General features: G+C 38.3%; 1 protein-coding gene across 2 annotated transcripts in view; it reads right to left on the reverse strand.

Annotated features, from left to right (window-relative positions):
* Positions 1-20,971, reverse strand: part of LOC121449723 (ligand-dependent nuclear receptor-interacting factor 1-like) — a 58,117-nt gene extending 37,146 nt beyond the window's left edge. The window contains exon 1 of one of the 2 annotated variants that reach the window (XM_041654405.1): positions 20,828-20,971. In XM_041654405.1, the coding sequence (XP_041510339.1) occupies positions 20,828-20,875 (48 nt within the window). In that variant the 5' untranslated portion in view covers positions 20,876-20,971. The remainder of the gene's footprint in view (positions 1-20,827) is intronic. The other variant, XM_041654396.1, reaches the window with a different exon arrangement.
* Positions 20,972-21,888: the final 917 nt, after the last annotated feature.

Here is a 21,888-nt window from a genome sequence, read left to right on the forward strand (position 1 = left end):
TACAAACATATAGTTTGAATAAAATTTTCTCATCTGGTAGTGTAGGAAGTCCTTATGCATATATGTTGCTTTTATTGATTAATAATATGGTGTTGGGACACCAAGCATGAGAAATCTTATTTGAGTTGTTGATAAGGGTTGTCCAAGAGGCTCCCAAAATATTATAGTTTATTGCTATTGTCCTTGGATAGCCCAAAGGGCTTGAAGGTAAGTGTTTATTGCGGGAGATACCATGCACTACAGACACACAGCCCAGAGGCCCCTAAACTAGAACTGACCTGAAACTTCTTCATTGGGGATTAGCTTTCATGGCATCAGAAGAACAATGCAAGTTATTAAAGGAGGGAAGCAACCAATGGACTCACCCAGCTATAACCACAGCAATGTCCATAAACTTAAGGGTTCAGTAGTGGGACACATACTACTCTGGTGGCAACTAACTGCTCTCTAATTGGATTTAAAGAGCACTCAGGAAGAGCTAAATCATGCCTGGTGCTGGAAACCAAGACAACTTTCAGGCTAGTAAAGTCATGGATCTTGGAAAAGAACCTACAACCACCACTTTACTAAAACTAGTATCATCTCTAACCATAATCTAAAAACATTTGTTGTTATACCCACAGATAATTGCAGTCTGCATCCCTCATTAAGGAAACTCCTCTTTGCAACAGATGGAAAGAACTAGTGAGAACCACAACCAATCAATATGCAGAGTTGTAGAGCCTAGTAGCCTCGGTGGATAGATCTACAAAATACTCTTATAAGACTCAGCGAACACTGCAGAAGATGGGATAGAGAGGGATCAAGAAATTTGCTGTGAGACTGTGTCTTCCAGGAATGTTGGAAATTACACCCATAAAGTATCACCAATGACACTGCCTAACATAAGTGGAAAAGGAACAGCAATAGGCATGCTAAAGTTGAAGGTAAAAATCCTTGGAAACCTCGCCCTACACAAAACCTCTACGCAACTAATGAATGCTGAGAATGGGAAAAGCAGTCTTCCTGAGGGAAGAGCACACCCGTGTTTTATTCCATATCAAATGGTCAACACTGAAACACACACACACACACACACACGTAACATTATACTGACTGTGCAGTGTACATTTATCTATTTAAGAACATATATGTACATAAAAATATAAGTATGTAACAACAATTAAAGAAAAAAGAGGCTATGAATTTGAAAGAGAAAGGGATGCATAAAAGGGAGGTTTCAAAAGGAGAGAGAAGGGAGAAATATGTAACAATACTATAATCTCAAAAAATAAGATAAATAACTTAAAAAAGAAATACTAAATTTGGTTACTGGAAAACATTGATACATCTAGATACACCAAATAAGTTAATGATGAATAGCAATGTCTTGTAAAATAGAAAACAAAAGAAACTCTAAATCTGAAAAAAAAAGTGAAAACAGGCAGAAACATAAGAAATAGAGATAGGAGGCCGGGCGGTGGTGGCGCACGCCTTTAATCCCAGCACTCAGGAGGCAGAGGCAGGCGGATCTCTGGGAGTTCGAGGCCAGCCTGGTCTACAAGAGCTAGTTCCGGGACGGGCACCAAAGCTACAGAAAAACCTTGTCTCGAAAAACCAAAAAAAAAAAAAAAAGAAATAGAGATAGGATAATGATACAAATAAGTAAGTAAACTAGAGGTAATTCTTTGAACGTGCACATTTTTAAATCTTCAATGCAAACTAACAAAAAAGATAGAGATAACAAAAAGATATGGCAGATAACATGCAGAAATTAAAATGATACCTAGAAAATAATTCAAGAACGTATCCATTATAAACTTAAAAGTCTAGAAGAAATTGACAAATTCTTTAATATATATGACTTATCAAAAAACCAAATAGACTATACAAAACTTAAACAAATTAATCATGAGCAATGAGGTTTAATGAAAGATAGTATTTCAACAAAGAAACACCCAATCTAGATTTTATTATACCTTTTAAAGGACATCAATACTTGTCAAACCATTCTCTAAACCAGAAATAAAAACAGTATCTCTAAATTCATTAAAAAGAGCCAGTAGCAGCTGGATAACAAAATCAGATAAAAACATAACAAAAACAAGAAGCCCAAGTTCAATACACTTGATTAATGCAAGTCTAAGATCCTCAATAAATTACTACTTCCATGCCACTTTAGACATATCATATACTATGATCAAGTTGTTTGCATTCAAGGAATGCAAAGATAGTCTGACCAATTAAAATGCAATAATATGTATGATGAAGGATAAATCACATAACCATGCCAATAGATACAGAAAATATCTTTGACAAAATTAAATTTTCATTCATATTAAGAACTTCAAATAAACTAAGAAAGGAAAGATCATACCTAACATAACCAATGGTATATATGACAAATTATATTGAATGAGGAAAATATTTAAAGCACTTTCTTTAAAATCACCACCCTTAATGTTAAAAGTTGTACTATAAAGCTATAAAAATAAGAACAGCATGGTATTGGCTTAAAAAAGACATATTTGTCAATGAAACTACATTGAAGTCCCAGACATAAATTCACAGACATAGGGACACCTAATAATTTACAATGAAGCCAGAAATACATACTGGAAAAAAAGCAACAGTGTTGTTGGTCAAAGTGACTGACTTCACATAGAAGAACACAGCAGATCTATACTTACCATTCTGTACAAAAACCCAATTCTAAATGTAACAAGGATCTCAAAGTAAGGTCAGAACTCCTGAATATGGTAACAGAAAATATGGGAAATATTCTTGAACACATTGGCACAGTAAAAGACTTTCTGAGCAGGATGCTAAGAGCACATGTACTAGAACAAATCCCTCCCCTCAGGGCTCAGAGAGCTATGCAGAAGAGGGGGCGGAAAGACTGTAAAAGCCAAAGTGGTGGATGACAGGAAGATATAGTGTCTTTTGGGACACAACAATACTGGCACAAATATGAATTCACAGAGTCGGTGGCTGCAACTGCAGAGCCTGTACAGGTCCAAGCCAAATGGGCTTCCAACACCAATAGAGAAAGAGGACAGGAGCTCCCATCTCTAACCAAGAGGCTCCATCCAACTGACAATAGCTTTCAAAGGAAGCATGCAAAGGAGTTTCACTGGGTATATAAACCACACTTAAGAATAAACTCTATATCCAGAAATAGATGCCAAGACAAAATGAATTCAATGACATTTTGTAGATTCTTTGTCTCTTATTGGTTTGGACATTTAAATAAACCTTATTGGTCCTTTGCTTGTATATATGGTTTAGGATTATGTGGGGGTTGTGGTTGTGTGTGCATGTTTCTCATGATTTTTCTTTGTTTTTTCAGTTTTGCTTGTTTTGTTTTTCTTGCTTTTGCTTGTTTGTTTTTAAAGAGAAAGAGAAAGGAGGCAAGGGCTGGAGTTATATGGGAGGGAAGGTTGGAAGAATTTGGGAGGAGATTAATGAGGTGAAACTGATCAGAATATGTAATATGAAAAAATACTTGCAATTAAAAACCAAATATATCTACTTATGTCACACTCATTCAACATGATGCTTAAAATTCTATCAATAATAAAAAGTTCCCAAAAGAAGACACACAATTGACCAATATATACATGAAAAAATACTCAATAGCTTTAGTTATCTGGTAAATGCAAATAAAACTACAGAGAAATATCATTTTATCAAGTGAAGCCTTTATACCTATATTTAAATGACTTTGGACACAAGTGCCTACTCAAGTCAGTATGAAAAGCTAAGTAAACCAAATAGATATACATGTGCAGAAAAATAAAGCTAGACCCTTGCTGTGTTACCCAGACTTCCATCACTGTGACAAACTACTTGGAAAACACAACTTAAAAAAAGGAATATTTGTTTTGATTCACAATATCAGGGTTTCAGTACGAAGTCACTTGAATAATTACTCTAGCTGCTTCTAGTTCTAAATCAAGGCACAGCGTCAGGACAGAAGAGTGTCATAGAGGACAGATGATCACATTAATAGGGTTCCTGGGCCCACACTGCTTCTTAGAAAGACTTCCTGATACACAGGAGAGAAAAGATCATGGGACTAAATGACATAAAATACAGGGGTTTCCCGTCACCCAAGCCATAATGCATATAGTAGGAGTCCTCATAAGATGGGTCCCCATCAACAATAGCACCATAAATTTATACTGGCGGATGTAAGAAAACTCTTCTCTAGTGCTAATCTGCCTAGAATGTATGCTTTCAAGGCTGCAGGTAGAGCAGGCAAGCTTGAATTCGGATGACTTATAAGTCAGGATTGATTCCCGATGGAAACGGAGTCACACGTGGGCTACCACAGATAATTGCATCTGGGCTCATGGTTTTAGTGATTTTATGCCAGGGTCACTTATTCCTGTTGGTCTGGGCCTTGGGTGGCACAGTGTATCATAGAATGCATGAGTGGACCTAGTCACGGCAGCTGGGAAACAGGATGAATGAAACAGGAAGGGGACACGGCTCCCACTTCGCTTCAGTGGAATGCCTTCATTGACCTAAGTTACTTACATTAGGCACCAACTCCAAAGGTTCCACCACAACCTAACAGGACTACTGCGATGCTAGATGAACCTTTAGCAACATTCTAGGCCAAACTCTGCCTCTAACCATTCCTTTCTTTCCTGAGCCTCATCGGTCTCTTAGCATGCACAATGGCTGTCTGATTTCCCCCATACATGGCAATGACAAACTCTAAGTCTGTTCTCTGAAAATGTAGAAAAGGAACCATGAGTGAGAAAATGAGGCACCTGCCCATTAAATTCTTTATAAACCATTTTAGCCATATGAAAAGCAACATAACTCTAGGGATAGGGAAAATATAAAGGCACTTCCCATCCTTTTTCTGCATTTCTGTGATCAGTAGCAGCAGTAGTCAGAACAGAAATCCTTGTTATTTGAAGGACAGGCTCCTTTTCTTCTGCTCATGCCAACAAACCGTGTGCTATTTGCTCCCAGATCTTGTTAACAGTTTTCTGCCACGGGTCTAAAAAAGTAAAGGTTAGGTAGCTGCCAATGTACTAATGTATTAAAAGATTAAACGGGCAGGGTGGTGGTAGTGCATGCTTTTAATTTCAGCACTTGAGAGGTAGAGGCAAGTCGATCTCTGAGTTTGAAGCCAGCCTGATCTATACAGAGTGAGTTCCATTATAGCCAGACCCACGCAGAGAAACCCTGTCTGAAAAACTCAAAACCAAACCAAATAAAAACAAAACCCTATAAATGTCCCCAAAACAACAACAAAAAAATTAAATTGATCAAAATCTACCATAATTCACTGTAGCATGATAACCTAGAGAGAGATATTGGGGTTCAACCTGAAGACCAAAAAAGCAAAGTGGCCAGCCACTGGCTCTTACCATTACCTCAGTCAAAAAAAAAATGGTGATTCTGCCTCCAGGAATCCCCAGAATGAGACTGAATTCAAAATCTGTGTCTTCCATCTTCCTCTCTAGTGCTGGGATTAAAGTGCATCAGTACCGCCTGGTTTCTATGGCAAACTAGCAGGGCTACTGGGATTAAAACTGACCAACACAACTGTTTTACTCTCTGATCTTCAGGCAAGATTTATTTATTAAAATACAAAGGAAATATCACTACAATTCGCCATTAAAGTAGATACTACGCCACAGTCTTCAATTAGACAAGAATCCTAAAATGAATACACAAGTAAGAGTCTATTGGTGCTGTTGTTATCTAGCTAGAGAAGTAGATATCTAATATTTAATAATTTTTATTTTGCTTCCTAATCCTGCATCTTCCCAGAAACCATCTCTCCAACTGAATTTTGTATAGGAATCTTGTATATTGTAACCTCATGAAACTAATTTATCAGTCCTATAGTTTTTATTGGCATTCTTAAGGTTTTCTCTGTGTGAGATCATGTCTCCTGTTATACTTCTCTTCAGGTCTTATTTAGATGCAGTTTATTTTCATCTCCTGAATACTTTTCTAGTCTCCACCACAGGCTTGACTACTTATGTTTGATTTGTTGGGCAGATAAAAGAGACCACTTTGTCTTGCTTCGGATTTTAGATGGAAATCCTGCAGTGTCTCACTACTCACTATAAGGTTAGCCAATTTGTTAATTTTGTAGTTTTTTTAATCAGGTAAGAGAGTTTTCTTTTAGTTGATTTTGATATTTTCTTTCATGAAAGTTTTGAATTTTTCCAAATGCCTTTTTAAATGCAGGTTGAGGTAGATCATAATGTAAACTTGTTTCTTTTCTTAATGTTGGGTTAGACTCATTTATTTTCAGATACTAAATCACCCATATATTGCTGCACGTTATCCAGTTCATTTAGTTGATCATTTTTACATGTTTTTTTTTTTTTAAATTTTCGAGACAGGGTTTCTCTGTAGCTTTGGAACCTGTCATGGAAGTCGCTCTGTAGATCATAGTGGCCTTGAACTCACAGAGATCTACCTGTCTCTGCCTTCCCAGAGCTGGGGTTAAAGGCACATGCCACCACTGCCCAGCTTGACATGCTGCATATAGATTTTTGTACTATAAATATAATAGATTTGGCATGGATGGCTCTTGTGAAATCTGGTCTGACCTGAGTATCATAGTAAAATTTTAGTGTCACACCTAGCAACAAAGAAGTAAGTAAAGTTTCCCATATTCTATTTTTAGAAAGATCTTCTGAAGAACTTAATTTCTTTTAGAAAGTTTGCTAGAGTTCATAAAAAAGCTTTCTGTTTTACATTTCTATGAAAAATACCATCTTTACCCCTAGCAGCATGGTTTCAAGTCTGTGCTGTGTGATATTATAGCCACATATTTAATTGATTGCCAGTTCTATAGGATCATTTTCAATTCCTTAACTTCCAACAGTTTTTTCTTTTTGAATACAATTACTTATACACAGCAAATAGTTGGATCATTTTTGCTAGCATGACTTTTTTCTTTAAATTGCTCACTACCCATTTGCATTTAATGTTAGCAGCTATGTAGTTGGTTTTAAACCTGCCATTCCCCTCTTGTTTTCTATGTGTACCAAACTTTTTTGATACTCTTATCTCTCTACCACTGTTTTACATAGGGTGAATTTTCTAAGCTAGTTTTCATATAAACACATGTTTGAATGTACATTTCACTTCATCTTATTTTCAGCTTTTTACAGCGTCTCTTTGGCATATTTCAAACGCCAGCATCAGCATTCTTGCATTTTAGGGCCATTATTGAATAAAAGTTAACTTGAACACAAACATTACAATACCCAAATCACTCTGACAACCAAGAAACATAGGCTGGCCTCAAACTTACAGCCCTCCTATCTTGGCATCCTGAATGCTAAGATTATATGTACGGTGCCATATCCACCCAAAGAAGGCTATCCTCTTCTACTACATTTGCCCTTCTAACATCTGAAATTTCATTTCATGTCTCTTCGTGCAACTAATGATTTCTTCCATTGTCTTTAAGCCCTCTCTCTTTTTCTTTGTTCTCTTTATTATTTTGTTTTTCTTTCTGTTTAATGATCTGTATTCAGTTCCTTATATTCTTTCCTCTTCTGGTTAACCATCCCCTGCCTTTAAATTCCAGATATTGTGATTTTTAGTTCTATGAAAATATTTGAAAATTTTCTTTATTTCTATTCTATATCTGATGAAAACCCATCTATTCTTGAATGTGGGGAAGAGTAATCAGTGCACCAATCTTCCAACGCACCTTACCTAAGGCAGAGATTATTCTGTGGGATCTGAGAAGCAGAAGAAAAATTCATGATTTAACTTTTCTCACTCAGGATTTAATTGCACTAGCAGATAACTAGAGGCAAGTGTATGCTTCATTTGTTGAGTTACTTTAGTATTTATTTTGTATGATCTTTTTCATGTCAAGGAATATCTCTCTCTCTCCCTCTGTGTGTGTGTGCAAATTTTTGACTAAATTGTGTCTTATAACCTTGGAACTCTAGGAATGGCTATATCTCAGTAAAGTTTTGAATGTTTTCCTCTTCTGTTTATGGTAAAATCTGAGGAGACAGAAAATTGAAGGAACTATTTGGTGAAAAGGAATCATAACTTCGGTGTTATCTATATCGTAAGAGTTGAGAAAGTATGTTCAGGGAAGAATACGATGGTTCTAGCCAAAGATTACATATGTCTAGAGATTATCCATGAAATCAACTATCTCAGCTGGAGCCAAGTATGTACATGGAATTAGACCAGCAGAAATGCTTTGAAGTCTAAAGGAATCATACCATAGGAGACTTCCAGACTTCTGGGATTATACAAGAGTTTACAACAGAACTGGTCTGGTGCATATATTCATATTAGGGAAAAAATAAACATAAAGACATTTAAAGAACGTCAGGTCTTCTACTCTTATCACAACCTCATAGCATGTGGCCTCAGGACTTAAGATTGTTAACTACTGAGTCAAAGAAACTAGAACAATCTCCTCTATGTCAGCAGACCAGACTAGTTCCCACAAAGAACCAGGGGGATGAGTCACTATAAAGATCCATGGAGATGGCATAGAGTAAGGAATCATGTAGGTTTGGGGTTCTGCCTAGTTCTATGCTAATTAGACACAGGCTAAAGTCACTGGCGAGGAGGGAGCCTTGCTAGAAGAATGCTTCAATAAGACCAGTCTATATGAAAATCTTTAGAGCATTTTCCTTTTTATTGATTTTATTGAGTTATGCATTTGTTTTCTGCTCCCCTCCCTGCCTCTCTCCTCCCCTTCAACCCTCTCCCATGGTCCCCATGCTCCCGATTTACTTAGGAGATCTTGTCTTTACTACTTCCCATGTAGATTAGATTCATGTATGTCTCTCTTAGGGTCCTCATTGTTGTCTAGGTTGTCTGGAATTGTGATTTGTAGGCTGGTTTTCTTTGTAGAGCATTTTCTTAAGTACTAATTGATGTGGGGGAAAACCCAGACCATTGTGGGTAGAACCACTCCTGGGCAGGTGAGTCTGGGTTCTATAAGAAAACAGGATGAGAAAGCCACAGGTGCTATTCCAGTAAGGAACATCCTTTCATGGCCTCTGTCTCAGCTCCTGGTACAGAGGTTCCTGCCCTGTTTGAATTCTTATTCTGACTTCCTTTGATGATGAACTGTAATGTGGAAGCATAAGCCAAATAAATCTTTTCTTCCACAAGTTCCTTTGGTCACGGGGTTTCATCATAGCAATAATAACCCAAACTAAGGCTTGTTGCTAACACCCAGTCTCATTGGTATGACACTGCCATCTCACTAAGCTGACAGGATATCAATCCGAAGAGGATAGTTTCTTAATTTTAAATTCTAATGGAATTTGACTTGCTAGGTTTGGCTTTGTTGGGGATACATCATGCTTTCATCTTTCCAATTTCTTCTCTCTCTTTTTTATTTTGAGACAAGGTTTCTCTGTAGCCTGTCCCGGCACTAGCTCTTGTAGACCAGGCTGGCCTCGAACTCCCAGAGATCCGCCTGCCTCTGCCTCCCGAGTGCTGGGATTAAAGGCATGCGCCACCACCACCCGGCAATTTCTCCATTTTGGAGTGGGAGCATCTACCCGATGGATGCCCCATCATTGCACTGTGGACGTACATAGCTTCCCCGTTTCGCACAATTACAGCTAGAGACTGCTCCAACGATATATGGCACTTTATTTTAAGTTATTAAGACTTGTTTTATCGGGAAAAAAATATCTATTTTGGAAAAAGTTTTATGTGGTAGTAAAACATGTGTGATGCTTAGTTTTTGTCAATTTGAGATAAACTTGAGTCACTAGGGCAGAGGGAACCTCAACTGAGGAACTGCACCCATCATACCGGCCTGTGGGCATGTCTGTGGAAGCATTAATTGTTGATGGATATAGGTGGGCCCAGGCCACTGTGCGTAGTGCCATCCCTGGGCAATGGGGACTGACTTATATAAAAAAGTTAGCTAAATAATTAATTGAGTGTGAGCTATGAACAAGTTTCCCCAACAGCGGATCATTATCTGGCAGCATAAACAACTTTGAGATATCATCTTACACCTGTGAGAATGGCTAAAGTCAAAAACACCAACGATAACCTTTGCTGGAGAGGTTGTGGAGGAAGGGGTACCCTCATCCATTGCTGGTGGGAATGCAATCTTGTGCAACCACTATGGAAGTCAGTGTTTCGGTTTCTTAGGAAATTCGGGATCAACCTACCCCTGGACCCAGCAATACCACTCTTGGGAATATACCCAAGAGATGCCCTATCATATGACAAAAGTATTTGTTCAACTATGTTCATAGCAGTATTATTTGTAATAGCCAGAACCTGGAAACAACCTAGATGCCCTTCAATGGAAGAATGGATGAAGAAAGTATGGAATATATACACGCTAGAGTACTATGCTGCGGTAAAAAACAATGACTTCTCGAATTTTGCATGCAAATGGATGGAAATAGAAAACACTATCCTGAGTGAGGTATCCCAGACCCAAAAAGATGAACATGGGATGTACTCACTCATAATTGGTTTCTATCCATAAATAAGGGTCACGGAGTCTACAATAGGTGAATCTAAAGAAGCTAAGTAAGAAGGGGAACCCAAGGAAAAACATATAGTTATCCTCTTGGCTAAGGGAAGTAGACAAAATTGCCGGGGAGAAAATTGGGATCTTGGGGTGGGGTGGGTTGGGGGGTAAGGGGAGATGGGGAGAGAAAAGTTAGAAGGGAAGGAGGTCGGGCCTTGGGAAAGCAGGAGGATTGGGATAAAGGAAGGTTGGACAGGGGAGCACGGAACCACAATTCTTAGTTAAGGGAACCACTTTAGGGTTGGCAAGAGACCTGACCCTAGAGGGGCTCCCAGGTGCCCAAGCTGAGGTCCCCAGATAGTTCCTTGGGCAGTTGAGAATAGGGAACCTGAAATGACCGTATCCTTGAGCAATACTGACGAATATCTTGCATATCATCATAGAACCTTCATCTGGTGATGGATGGAGATAGAGACAGAGACCCACACTGGAGCACTGGACTGAGCTCCCAAAGTCCCCATGAGGAGAAGAAGGAGGGAGAACATGAGCAAAGAAGTCGGGACCACGAGGGATGCACCCACCCACTGAGACAGTGGAGCTGATCTATTGAGAGCTCACCAAGACCGGCTGGACTGTGACTGAAAAAGCATGAAATAAAACTGGACTCTCTGAACATGGCGAACAATGAGGGCTGATGAGACGCAAAGGACAATGGCACGGGGGTTTGATCCTACGTAATGTGATGGCTTTGTGGGAGCCCAGCCAGTTTGGATGTTCACCTTCCTAGATATGGACGGAGGTGGGAGGTCCTAGGTCTTACCACAGGGCAGAAAACCCTGACTGCTCTTTGGACTGGAGAGGGAGGGGGAAAGGAGTGGGGGGAGGGGGAGAAAGGTGGGAGGAGGGGGCGTAGGGGGGGAGGAGGGGGAGGGAAATGGGAGGCTGGGAGGAGGTGGAAACTTGTTTTTTTTTCTCCTTTTCTCAATAAAAAAATATATATATATATACAAAAAAAAAGATAAACCTTTTCCTACCACAAACTAATTTTGGTCCGTGTTTTATCATAGCAGCAAAATGCAAACTAGAACATACAGCTGCTGGATACAATATTATATCGATGTGTGTGGTTTCCATGATTATGTTATTGTTAAATTCTGAAGTATCTCATCAGTTTTGACTTGATATGCTATTGATGAGAATGAGAAATTTAAATCCCGTACTATCGTTGTATATAGACAAAATTATCTCTTTAGGTCGGATAGTGTTTGTTTTTAAAATTGGATATATCAATATTCAGTGAACATATGTTTATAACTGTTATATCTTATTGGGAGATTGTTTCTTATATTAGTATATAGTAACTTTGTCTCATCGTTCAGCTTATTTTAAGTATACTTTCTGACACATAAGTCATGTTAGTTTTCTCATTGCTGAGACAAATGGCTTTGTAAGAAGCAACTTAAAAGTGGAAGAATTTATTTGAGGCTACTGTCTATTATGGCAGGGAAGACATGGCAGCAGGGACAAGTCTTGTTTACAGCATCAGAGCATGTGACTACTTCTTTATATTTGAGTAGACAAGGAAGCAGAGACAAAAGAATGCCAGCACCTATCTGACTCTCTTCTTACCCTTGGATTTAGTCTGAGCTACCAGCCCGTGGGACGGTGCCATGCACAGCCAAGGTGCGCCTTTCCTCCTCAGTTTATCTATTCTATTAACATTTTCACAGACAAGCCCATAAATGTTTCTCCTTAGTAATTCTAAATCCACGAAAGTTGACCAAGATTAACCATTATAGAAGTATTTTTGTCAAATACTTTTTTTTGACAAAAAAGATTGTCAAAATGTTTGCTTAGAATTTATTTCCCAAGGTTCTACTTTTAGTCTCGGTTTCTTTGACAGCAACATGTAGTTTCCTGTGGACAGCAAACGGTTGGATTTTATAGTTTAATCTAGCTAGCCAGTTTGTGTCTTTTAACTGGAGAGCAAAGACAATTTACATTTAGCAGTGTTACTGAGAACTGTGTGCTAAGTCATGGTTTTTTTTTTAATTTTATCTTTTTGTGCTTTTTGCTGGTTGATTCAAGCACTCTCTGTTCTTTTCTTTTTCCCCAATTCACCTAGGAGCTTAGCTGGTTTGCAAAGCTGAAAATATTTGATTCTTTCCTAATTCTTATTAGTTCTACTAATTTCATGAAATTAATTTTTCCTGGACTCTATTGTTCATGCCTATCTCTCTGCCCCCATTGATTTGTATAATTTATTTATGTATCTTCAGCAGTTGTTGGCTTAGTGGTTATGTCTTTAATCAGTACTTATATCTTGGAAAGTCTTTATACCTCCTTTGGTTTTCAAAGCTTATTTTGCTAGATATAGCCATCTTGGCTGGCAGTCATTTACCTTCATTCATCATTTCATCATTTATGCCCCGGCAATGCTCAAACATGCATGGGCAGCCCATTTATGGCGATTCTCCAGTTGTTCCTATCCTGGGTAGTCCTAGATGCTTGTGTTATTGTTATCCCCAAGATTGCACAGTCTTCCTTTATGCTATCCTTTGTTTTTTGAGCTTTCCTCTTTTCCTTATCCCGTGCACTCCTCCAAGCAGGGCTATCTTTGGGTATTTGCAGTCATTCATTCTCGTAACATGACCGAAGTATCTCAAACACCATCGCTGTATCCTGTAGTTTACTTCCATCCGTAGATAGAGATGTTTCTTAATGTCATCGTTGAGCACCCTATCTCTTTGTGTGACACCTAGAATCCTGCTGAGACATACCATCTCAAACACATTCAGCCACTGTTCTGAGGAGCGTTTCATTGCCCAGGTTTCAAAGTTGTAAAGAAGGCAGCTCAAGACAAGTATCTCATATACTTGTAATTTTGTTGTTGTCGTTATGTCTCTTGCTGACCAAATCTTTTCTAGTGACTGGAACTCAACCCTTGATATCCCTATCTCCCTCTTGATATCTGAAATAGTCTCCTCCTTTGAACTGAGATTTGACTGTTTGCTTGAGGTTCTGATTCTTTATTACAATGTTAATATCCTTGTGCACCCTTCTCATGCATTATATCTCATAGACTACAATGAGAAACACTTTGGCAGCCGCTTGAACACCAGAGATGATGAGGAGCAAGACAGAGGAAGCTATCAAGGGAGTGAAATGCAGACAGGAAGGGCCCAGAAGTGGATGGCATCACGGTGAAGGAACTGGAGGCGATGACAACAGGCTCTGGAGCCAAGGCGCTTTTCAGACTCTTCAGAGAGATATGAGAAGTGATACCCACGGGATGGAAGCACTCAGTCACAATTCCCATACACAAGAAGGACAAGCTGGGCTATTCAAATTACAGGGGATTAGTTTGTTGTGTCATAGCAGCAAGATCTTCTCCTCCATTATCCCGCAAAGGATCAAGGGCAAAACAGAGGAAATCCTAGCAGAGGTCCAGTATGGATTCAGAGCTAACAGGAACACAATTGATCAGATCTTCATTTGGAGGCAACTGGTAGAAGTATACTAAGAAATTGGAAAAGACTTATATGTCTCCTACATCGACTTCAGGAAGACGTTCAATAGAACCTGGAGGAAAGAACTTTAGGAAACAACGTGGTTCTACGGGTACCCAGAGAAAAGTCATAAGAATATTAGAAAATGCTCATAAAGATACATTTGCATCAGTCAAAGTCTGTGGCAAATTAAGTAATCAGTTTAAGACAATTGTAGGAGCGTTGCAGGGATGCGTCCTCTCACCACTACTCTTTAATATATTCCTGGAATTAATAATAATAACAGCCCTGGAGGATGAGGACATAGGCATGCAGATAGGTGGTGTGCGAATCAATAACTTGCATTTCACCGATGATACAGCACTACTTGCTGAATGTCCAAATGAGCTGCAGGCAGTAATAAATAGAATGGTGGAAGTAAGTGAAGTTATTTACCTTAACATATTGAAATACCCCCATTCCTTATTTCCTGACTTCTGGAGTTTCTGCTGCAAAATCTGATGCTTACCTTAGTTTGTAACTAGACATCTTTGTCTTGCAGTTTTCAATATTCTTTCTTAGCTCTGTACTTGTGATACTTGAACTATAGCCTGATATGATCAGGTTATTGTCTAGTCATGTTCATTTGGTGTTATAGTTCCCTTAGGTATTAAGGTGTTCTCATATCTTCCTAGACTCATTGAACATAGTTCTCTGTTATCAGTTTTATTTTACTTCTTTGTCTATTCCAAGGATTTTTGGATATGGTCTTTTTATGTGTTCCAGAGTTGTTGAAAATTCTATGGTCATGATTTTTCTTTATTGTTATTCAAATGAAATAATTCACTGTCCATTTCTTTAATTGATGCTTTTATCTTGATTTAGTATACTGATGTTGAGCAATTTCTTCATCTTTTCATTTATTCCCAAGATGTCTGTTTAAGTAGTCTTTTCCTCCTTCTCCTCCTCTTCCTCCTCCTCCTCATCTCTATCTCTGAGAAATTTCTCATGAAAATCCTGTATTGACATATTTTGCTTTATTCAATGTTTGAATCCTGTTTGAGAACACCGATCATCTCCAACTTAAACATTTGAATTCTTTGTCCAATAATTAAAAAATATCAATACCTTCTCATTCAGTTTCGGAAGTTATAAAATTTTGAGGGAGTCAAAATGCCTTGCTTTTCATTGTTTTGGTGTTTTCATATTATTTATGTATGTGTTGAGATAGATACTTCCCCCTTCACTTTATACGAAGATTTCTCAGTGGCAAACTTTTTCCTTAAAGTCCCAGTCCCCACTACCACTTAGCGAAGCAAAAGCATACCATGGCAACATTGCAAATACTTTAACCACATATGATAAACAAGATACACAAAACGGAATCGACAGGTTTTAATCCAATAATGATATGAAATAAGGAAGGTGGGGGACTTACAAGATACTAAACTTTTTATTGGGAGAATATGAAATGTTAATAAGTAATAAGAAGTGGGGGTGAAAACGGAAAAAGAGAAGCAAGCTTGGTGGGATGAAGGTGTGAGAAATGATGGTGTGGACGAAGATAACAGCATAATACTTGCAAAGAAAGAACAATTGAAAAGACTAGTGATATTTCTTTCTTACAGAAAAAAAAAATGAAGACAAAGAGATGCCTTTCCCCCCAGGCTTGTGTGGGCCAAATGGGTGTTAAGTCATTTACTCTCTTCTCTGAAATCCAAACACGTTAAACAGGTTAGTTCAGAAACAGCTTTATGCAGGCTACTCTCTGTCCTGCCTTCACCGTGGAAGTACACACACTACTATTATGACTGCTGGTAGGCTGAATTCATGCTAATGTTCTTCATATATAGTCCCATCAACACAAAAAGTTTGAAAGCTGCCCTCATGCTGCTCCACACAGATGAATCCAAGTCCCACCAGTTAACTGCCCTCTAATGCCAGTGTATGCAAGGGTGAAGCAATGTCCAAGGAATAACTGTTTCCACCAAATGTCTCTAGGCCTCTTGGAGTGTAGAAAGCAAGCAAACAAGAAGACAATCTGGGAGGACATATGGGTCATGAATAATCCTATGTGCCCTGGACATTTTAGTCTTAGTCATCTACATGTATTAGTCAACTACATGTGAGTTAGTCTCACATGGGTGAAACTTTGGCTGAGCTGCAAATTCCAAATGTTTGTGCCACCTACTTCCCTATATAGTGAAGCCACTACCTCCCACCATGTGGGTCGGTGTCCCTGGGTCTGAGTCCAGGCCACAACAGTTTCCTCAGCCTACACTGATACTCAGTATTGTCACTCAAGCAGTAGACAGGAGAGATCTTCAGAAACAAAAATGGAGAAGATTGTGCTACCCCCCAGCTGAAATGCTTAATAATAATACTTCTCTTAATGTAATTACGAGTAGTGGAAAATAAACTTTGAAGTATGAAGGGCAAGGGTGTACTTTCTCTGGTGTTTGCCTGCTGCACAGATGGCAAATTTTCTACATTAAATTACATATTCAGAGTTTCAGATTGTGTGCCTCTGAGTTCACATTATTTATCATTTTGCTTTGCTCTGAATATTATTTTTCATTATCTCTATTATAAAAATAGGCACAAATAATTCTGGTTTGTAAATATCTACTATTTAACTCCCTCCTGCACCTCTCAAAGTCAGCCAGCTTTTCTTTTCATTGCGTACCTGATGCTCAGTTTCACACACAGGCAGATTCATAAAAGTTCTGGGTGTTTCTAATCTATAAATTTCTGAAAGGTATTATAATTCTTGAAGACCTATTCATTTTCCATTCTGTTCACCACCACTGGAGGATTTGTCACCTCTCACCACATTGGAGGAGTGATCAACTTTCTCCACATAGCCTTTGGAGAACAAACTACATCTAAAACATTTCAGAAGGTTTAACATTTTATATGTGGAGTTAAAAACATATTTGGATTATATAAACATACATTCCCAACTAGAAAGATAATGAGGCAAATGTTCATGTTAGCAATATTGGCATAACCCTTTTGATAACTTGATGGTTAATTTTAGATGCCAGCTTTATTGGGTAAAGGGATTTTAGGCTAGATGGTAAAACATATCTGGGAGTGTCTGTAAGGCTATTTCAGAAAGAGATGAACATTTAAATTTAGACTGACTAAAGAATACCATTCTCACTTAGGAGAAGAACATCACTCAGTCCATTTAGGGTTCAAACAGGATTAAAAGGTACAAGAAAGGCAACTTATCTTCCCCAATTATAATTCTCTTGTTTTCAAACAAGGAGGTCCTGGTCGTCATTCTTTTGGACTCAGTGAATCATACTACTGAAATTTCTTACTCTAGTTGGTAAACAACATATAGTAGGAAGTCTGAAATACCCACAATTGCTTGAATAATTTTTAGCGACAGAGATAAAGACAGAGTGTTATAGATGTAAAAAAATGAAAGAACTATTCATTTTCTCACTAGATTTCTGTCTGATTATGTAATCTATTCTTCCTAAACATGCTTCTACTATTATATTGCTATCTATCACAAAATCCTCACCAGAGTTAAGGCAATGATGGCACATTGCCCTCTAGTCTTCAAGACTATGAACTAAATAAACAAACTTTTTTGGGGGGAAAAGTTAGTATACCTCACGTATTTTGTGACAGTGGTGCAAAACAGATTTAACACACCTATTACTTTAGTCTTCAAAGTATTTGCAGAAGCCTTTTTCTGTAAGTGGAAAGACATTCCTGAAAAATGTCTTTTTCTTCATTTCTGTCCATAATGCTCACTAGAAGAAATTTGCTTTCACCTAACAAGGACAGCAACATAGTTTCACTGCTTTTTAACACTATGTTACAATTTGGTTTGGTGAGATTTTTAAAGAGTTCTTTTAAAATACATACATTAATCATCTATCTGTCCTTCTGTCTATTTGTCTATCCATCTATCTATCTATCTATCTATCTATCTATCTATCTATCTATCTATATGTGGGGAGGGGAGAGTGACATGCACAAGCTTCAGCAATGCATATGTGAAGGTCAGAGGGCAACTTTTGTGAATCAATTCTCTTCTTTTACCATCTGGGTCCCAGAGGTTTAACTAAAGTTCTAAGCCTTGGTGACAGTCACCTTTATCTGCTGAGCATCTCACAAGGCAAAGTTAGAGAGATGTTAAGACCCTTTCCCTTCTACAAAATATCACAATGGTCCACTATATTGATATTATCTTGACTAGACCTAGACTACACTCTAGATGTATTGGTGAGTGATATTATAATGTCATATATTGGGAAATATATCCAAGTAAACTCTTAAATCATTCTAACTCCATGAAATCCCTCAATTTCTCAGGCTCTGGTGAATAAACCATTTAATATGATCCTGTATACAACCAAGAAAGGGCTACTCCAATTCAGTAATTTGCCTATTTAGATTTTTGAAGACAACATACTTCTCAGTTGGTGTCTTACTCTGGCCTGCCATTTACTAAGGGACCAAAATAGCTGTAAGCTTTGAGCAGTGCTTAGAGTGGATCCTTGATTGAGTATCCTCAGGTTGCTATGGCAACAGAAACTCAAAGCTTGGAAGTCTATGAACAAGTCTTACTTGCTTTCTAGTTAGGCCCACTTCCTGGTAAACAGACGTCATTGCTGTTTTGTTCTTTTCACTATAACCGCAATTAGCAAAGAGAAGGACTCACTCGGTAGGGCTCTGAGATCTTTTATAAGAGCACAGATCCCAATCATGAGTGTTCTGCACTCATTGCCTCATCACCTCCCCCAACTCTCCAAACACTGTAACAATGCATTTAAACATATTAACTAGAGGGATGGGTCCCAAACATCTTTACCATAGCAATCTGTAGCAGATACAAGTTCATGTTCAAACTTCTACCAGTAGAGGTAACCCCCCACCAAAAACAAAACAAAACAAACACACACACAAAATAAAATCATTTTGAAGTTTCACAGGCAAAAAAAAAAAAATGAGTAAGCAGGGCATAGAAGATTTTACGGCAATGAAACAATTATTTTGAATGATTTTGTAAAAGTAAATCCACATGTTACTTACACTTTATAAATGTAAATATATTTATAGATTGGTCAAAAACCATAGCGTATATAACACCAAGAGTAAGCATCTTGACTCTATCATCATTAGTTTGTCAATTGCAACAAGTAGACAACAGTAATCTAAGATGCTAAAAATAAAGGCGGACGATACTAGAGGTGAGGGGGTACAGGAATAATTTCCACTTTCCTGTGTCTCTTAAACTACTTAAAGATAAACTATTCATTTTTAAAAAGTGTTAGAACACCTCTAAAGAAATACATAAAGTAAAATGAACAGCAGTAAGTATCTATATTGAAAAAAAGAGGTTTCAATCAATGACCTTCCTTAGTTTGCTTATATTAATGGGAGTTCTCCAGAGCAACCAAATCAATGAAAGATTTTTATTGACTATACATTTTTATTTATCCACAATGCTGTAAAACAATGCTCTTTATCTAATTCCAAAATACTTTCACCAATGGGCAATTACCTTTTACCCTTCTTCCAACTCTCAGCAAACACCGATCAAAACATTCTACTTCAGTGGAATAAGCTATACCAGATAATGAACACACACTGAAACTGATGTCGTCGGATTTTTGTCTGCCTAATCTTCTTAGCATTGTGCTTCTGAATTCAGGTAGCTGTAGCATGTACCAATACATTATTCTTCCTTTATATTACAATTTCTTAATGCACTTCACCTGTTGATGGACATTTGGATGGTTTTCACTTCGGAAATGCTGCTGCTGTGAACAAACTTATCCAAAATTTGGTTTGGGAACCTGTTTTCAGCCAGGCATGGTGGTGTATGCCTGAGACCTCAGCACAGGAACTTGGAGGAAGGAGGATTAGAAGTTTGAGGTCATGTTTGGGTATATATAAAGTTCAAGACCAGCCTGGGCTACACAAAACCCTGTTTACACGCATGCACACACACACACACACACACACACACGAATAGAAGTAACATTATATAGGCTGAAAAGCTTATATTTGTGTCATGTATATGTGTATATGTATGTTGAAAAGGCAATGAATTTGAAAGAGAGTAGGGAGGGTACATGAGTGGGTTTGGAGGGAAGAAAGAGAAGGTAAAATGTTATTAGAGTTTCAAAAATAAAAATAAAAACAAGCAAGCAAGAGCCCTATTTGCCTGTCTCTAGAACTGCTGGATCAGAAGATATAGTCGTCATTTATGTTTTGTGAAACTGCTAACCTGTTTCCAGTAATAGATATATCATTTACGATCTCAGCCAAAATGTTTAGCCATCCAAATTCTTCCCCATGCTTGCCAATAGTTGCTGTTATGCAATATTTTAAAATTACAATCTTAGTGAGTAAACTGCTCTCTATGTGAGGTATTGATTGCATTTTCCTATGACTAAGGTTAAGTGTTTTGTTTTCATCTGCTTATTATTTCTGTAATTTCTGAGGAGAAATGTCCACCAAAATCCTTTGTCCACTGATAAGCTGCCATTTAGAGTTTATGTAGTTATTCATCTTCCATTTGACTGTAAATATATTTCCATCGACACAGTAATTGTATGTGTATGAGGCACATTGTGACATTTCAATACATTCTGCAGTGTGCAACAACAGAGCAACTGGCATATTTTCATGTCAGGCACTCATCGTTTCTTTATAGGAGGGCATTCAAAATCGTTTCTGTTAACTAATTTTTATGTATTATGTATTTATTTATTTATTTATTTTGTCTTGGCAAGAGATTAGGATACACGCTTTTCCACAGGAGGGTCTCTTGACCAATGAAGATCCGAGAGCCTCCGATGCTCACTCTAGCTGCACAGACAGCTGGTCCTTCAGTGCAAGCGGTACTCACCTGCCTCGCCTTGTCTGCCCTGCTTCTTGCGCGGGTCCCGCCAGCCATGACAGCAAAGCAATACAAAGTGCTCTGGGGAGGGAGCTCCGGACCTATAGACCTAGGGCCGCTAGCGTAGCGAGTTCTCAGTGGGCGGTCCTTTGGCTAGCACCTGAGCCTGCCACCGTTGCCTCGGCTGTGACGTCACAGCCGGAAACTATGGTTCCCGCGAGACAGAGGCTGGAGTCGGTTGCCCGGGAAACACGCAGAAGTAGACAACTGGTTCAGGATGGAGGCGGAGACATCCTAGAGGTCTCTGCGGCCAAACCTTTTCGCCCCAAAGCTGGAGCAGAATCTGAACTGATGCAGGTTCTAAATCAGCCATGTGGGGGCAGCTTTGAGACGTGATCGCAGAACAATCATTTAACCTGGTAAAACAGGTTTTTGTTGTTGTTTTTTCACTTAATAAGTTGGAAAAGGTGAGCAAATACAAGGCGGCTTTCTTTTTAGCCTCATGTACTGATTATATTGTACATCTAAATTACTAACAATTTATCGACTTGTAGCTTATGATCATTAAGTTTTATTTCTCCATACATGTACCTTAAAACATTTTCATAAACAAAAGAACAAAAACGTGATTGAAGATCTAAATTTTGTTTTAAGACAGGGTCTCATTTAGCCCAGATTGGCCAGGAATTGGCTGGGGCTGACAGTTACTTCGAAAGCCTGCTTCCTCTTTTAGAGTGCTGGCATCAAAGGCTCCTGTGCACTGTTCTGGTTTAGCCACTGTTGGAGAGCGCAGGGCTGCTTCCACATCCGGTGAGCATAATACCAAGTGAAGAACTTTTATAACGTGTCCAGTTTCTTCAGATATGAAGGATGGTTCCTATTATGTGCTTAACCAGAAACAATATATTTAACTCACAGGCATTGTTTAAAATCATTTGCGCACTATTGAATTTATACTTTTCGAGCTATGTAGCAGCTTTTAAGTGATTTATAATTTCATATATTTCGAACTTTGTTTTTGTGTTTAGTCTTTTATTATTTCATTTTTATTATAGACATTGTCACAGTGA

Source organism: Microtus oregoni, unplaced genomic scaffold, assembly GCF_018167655.1.
Source record: "Microtus oregoni isolate MIOR12 unplaced genomic scaffold, Mior012 000000F_ref0000247, whole genome shotgun sequence".
In the NCBI taxonomy this organism is placed as follows: Eukaryota; Metazoa; Chordata; class Mammalia; order Rodentia; family Cricetidae; genus Microtus; species Microtus oregoni.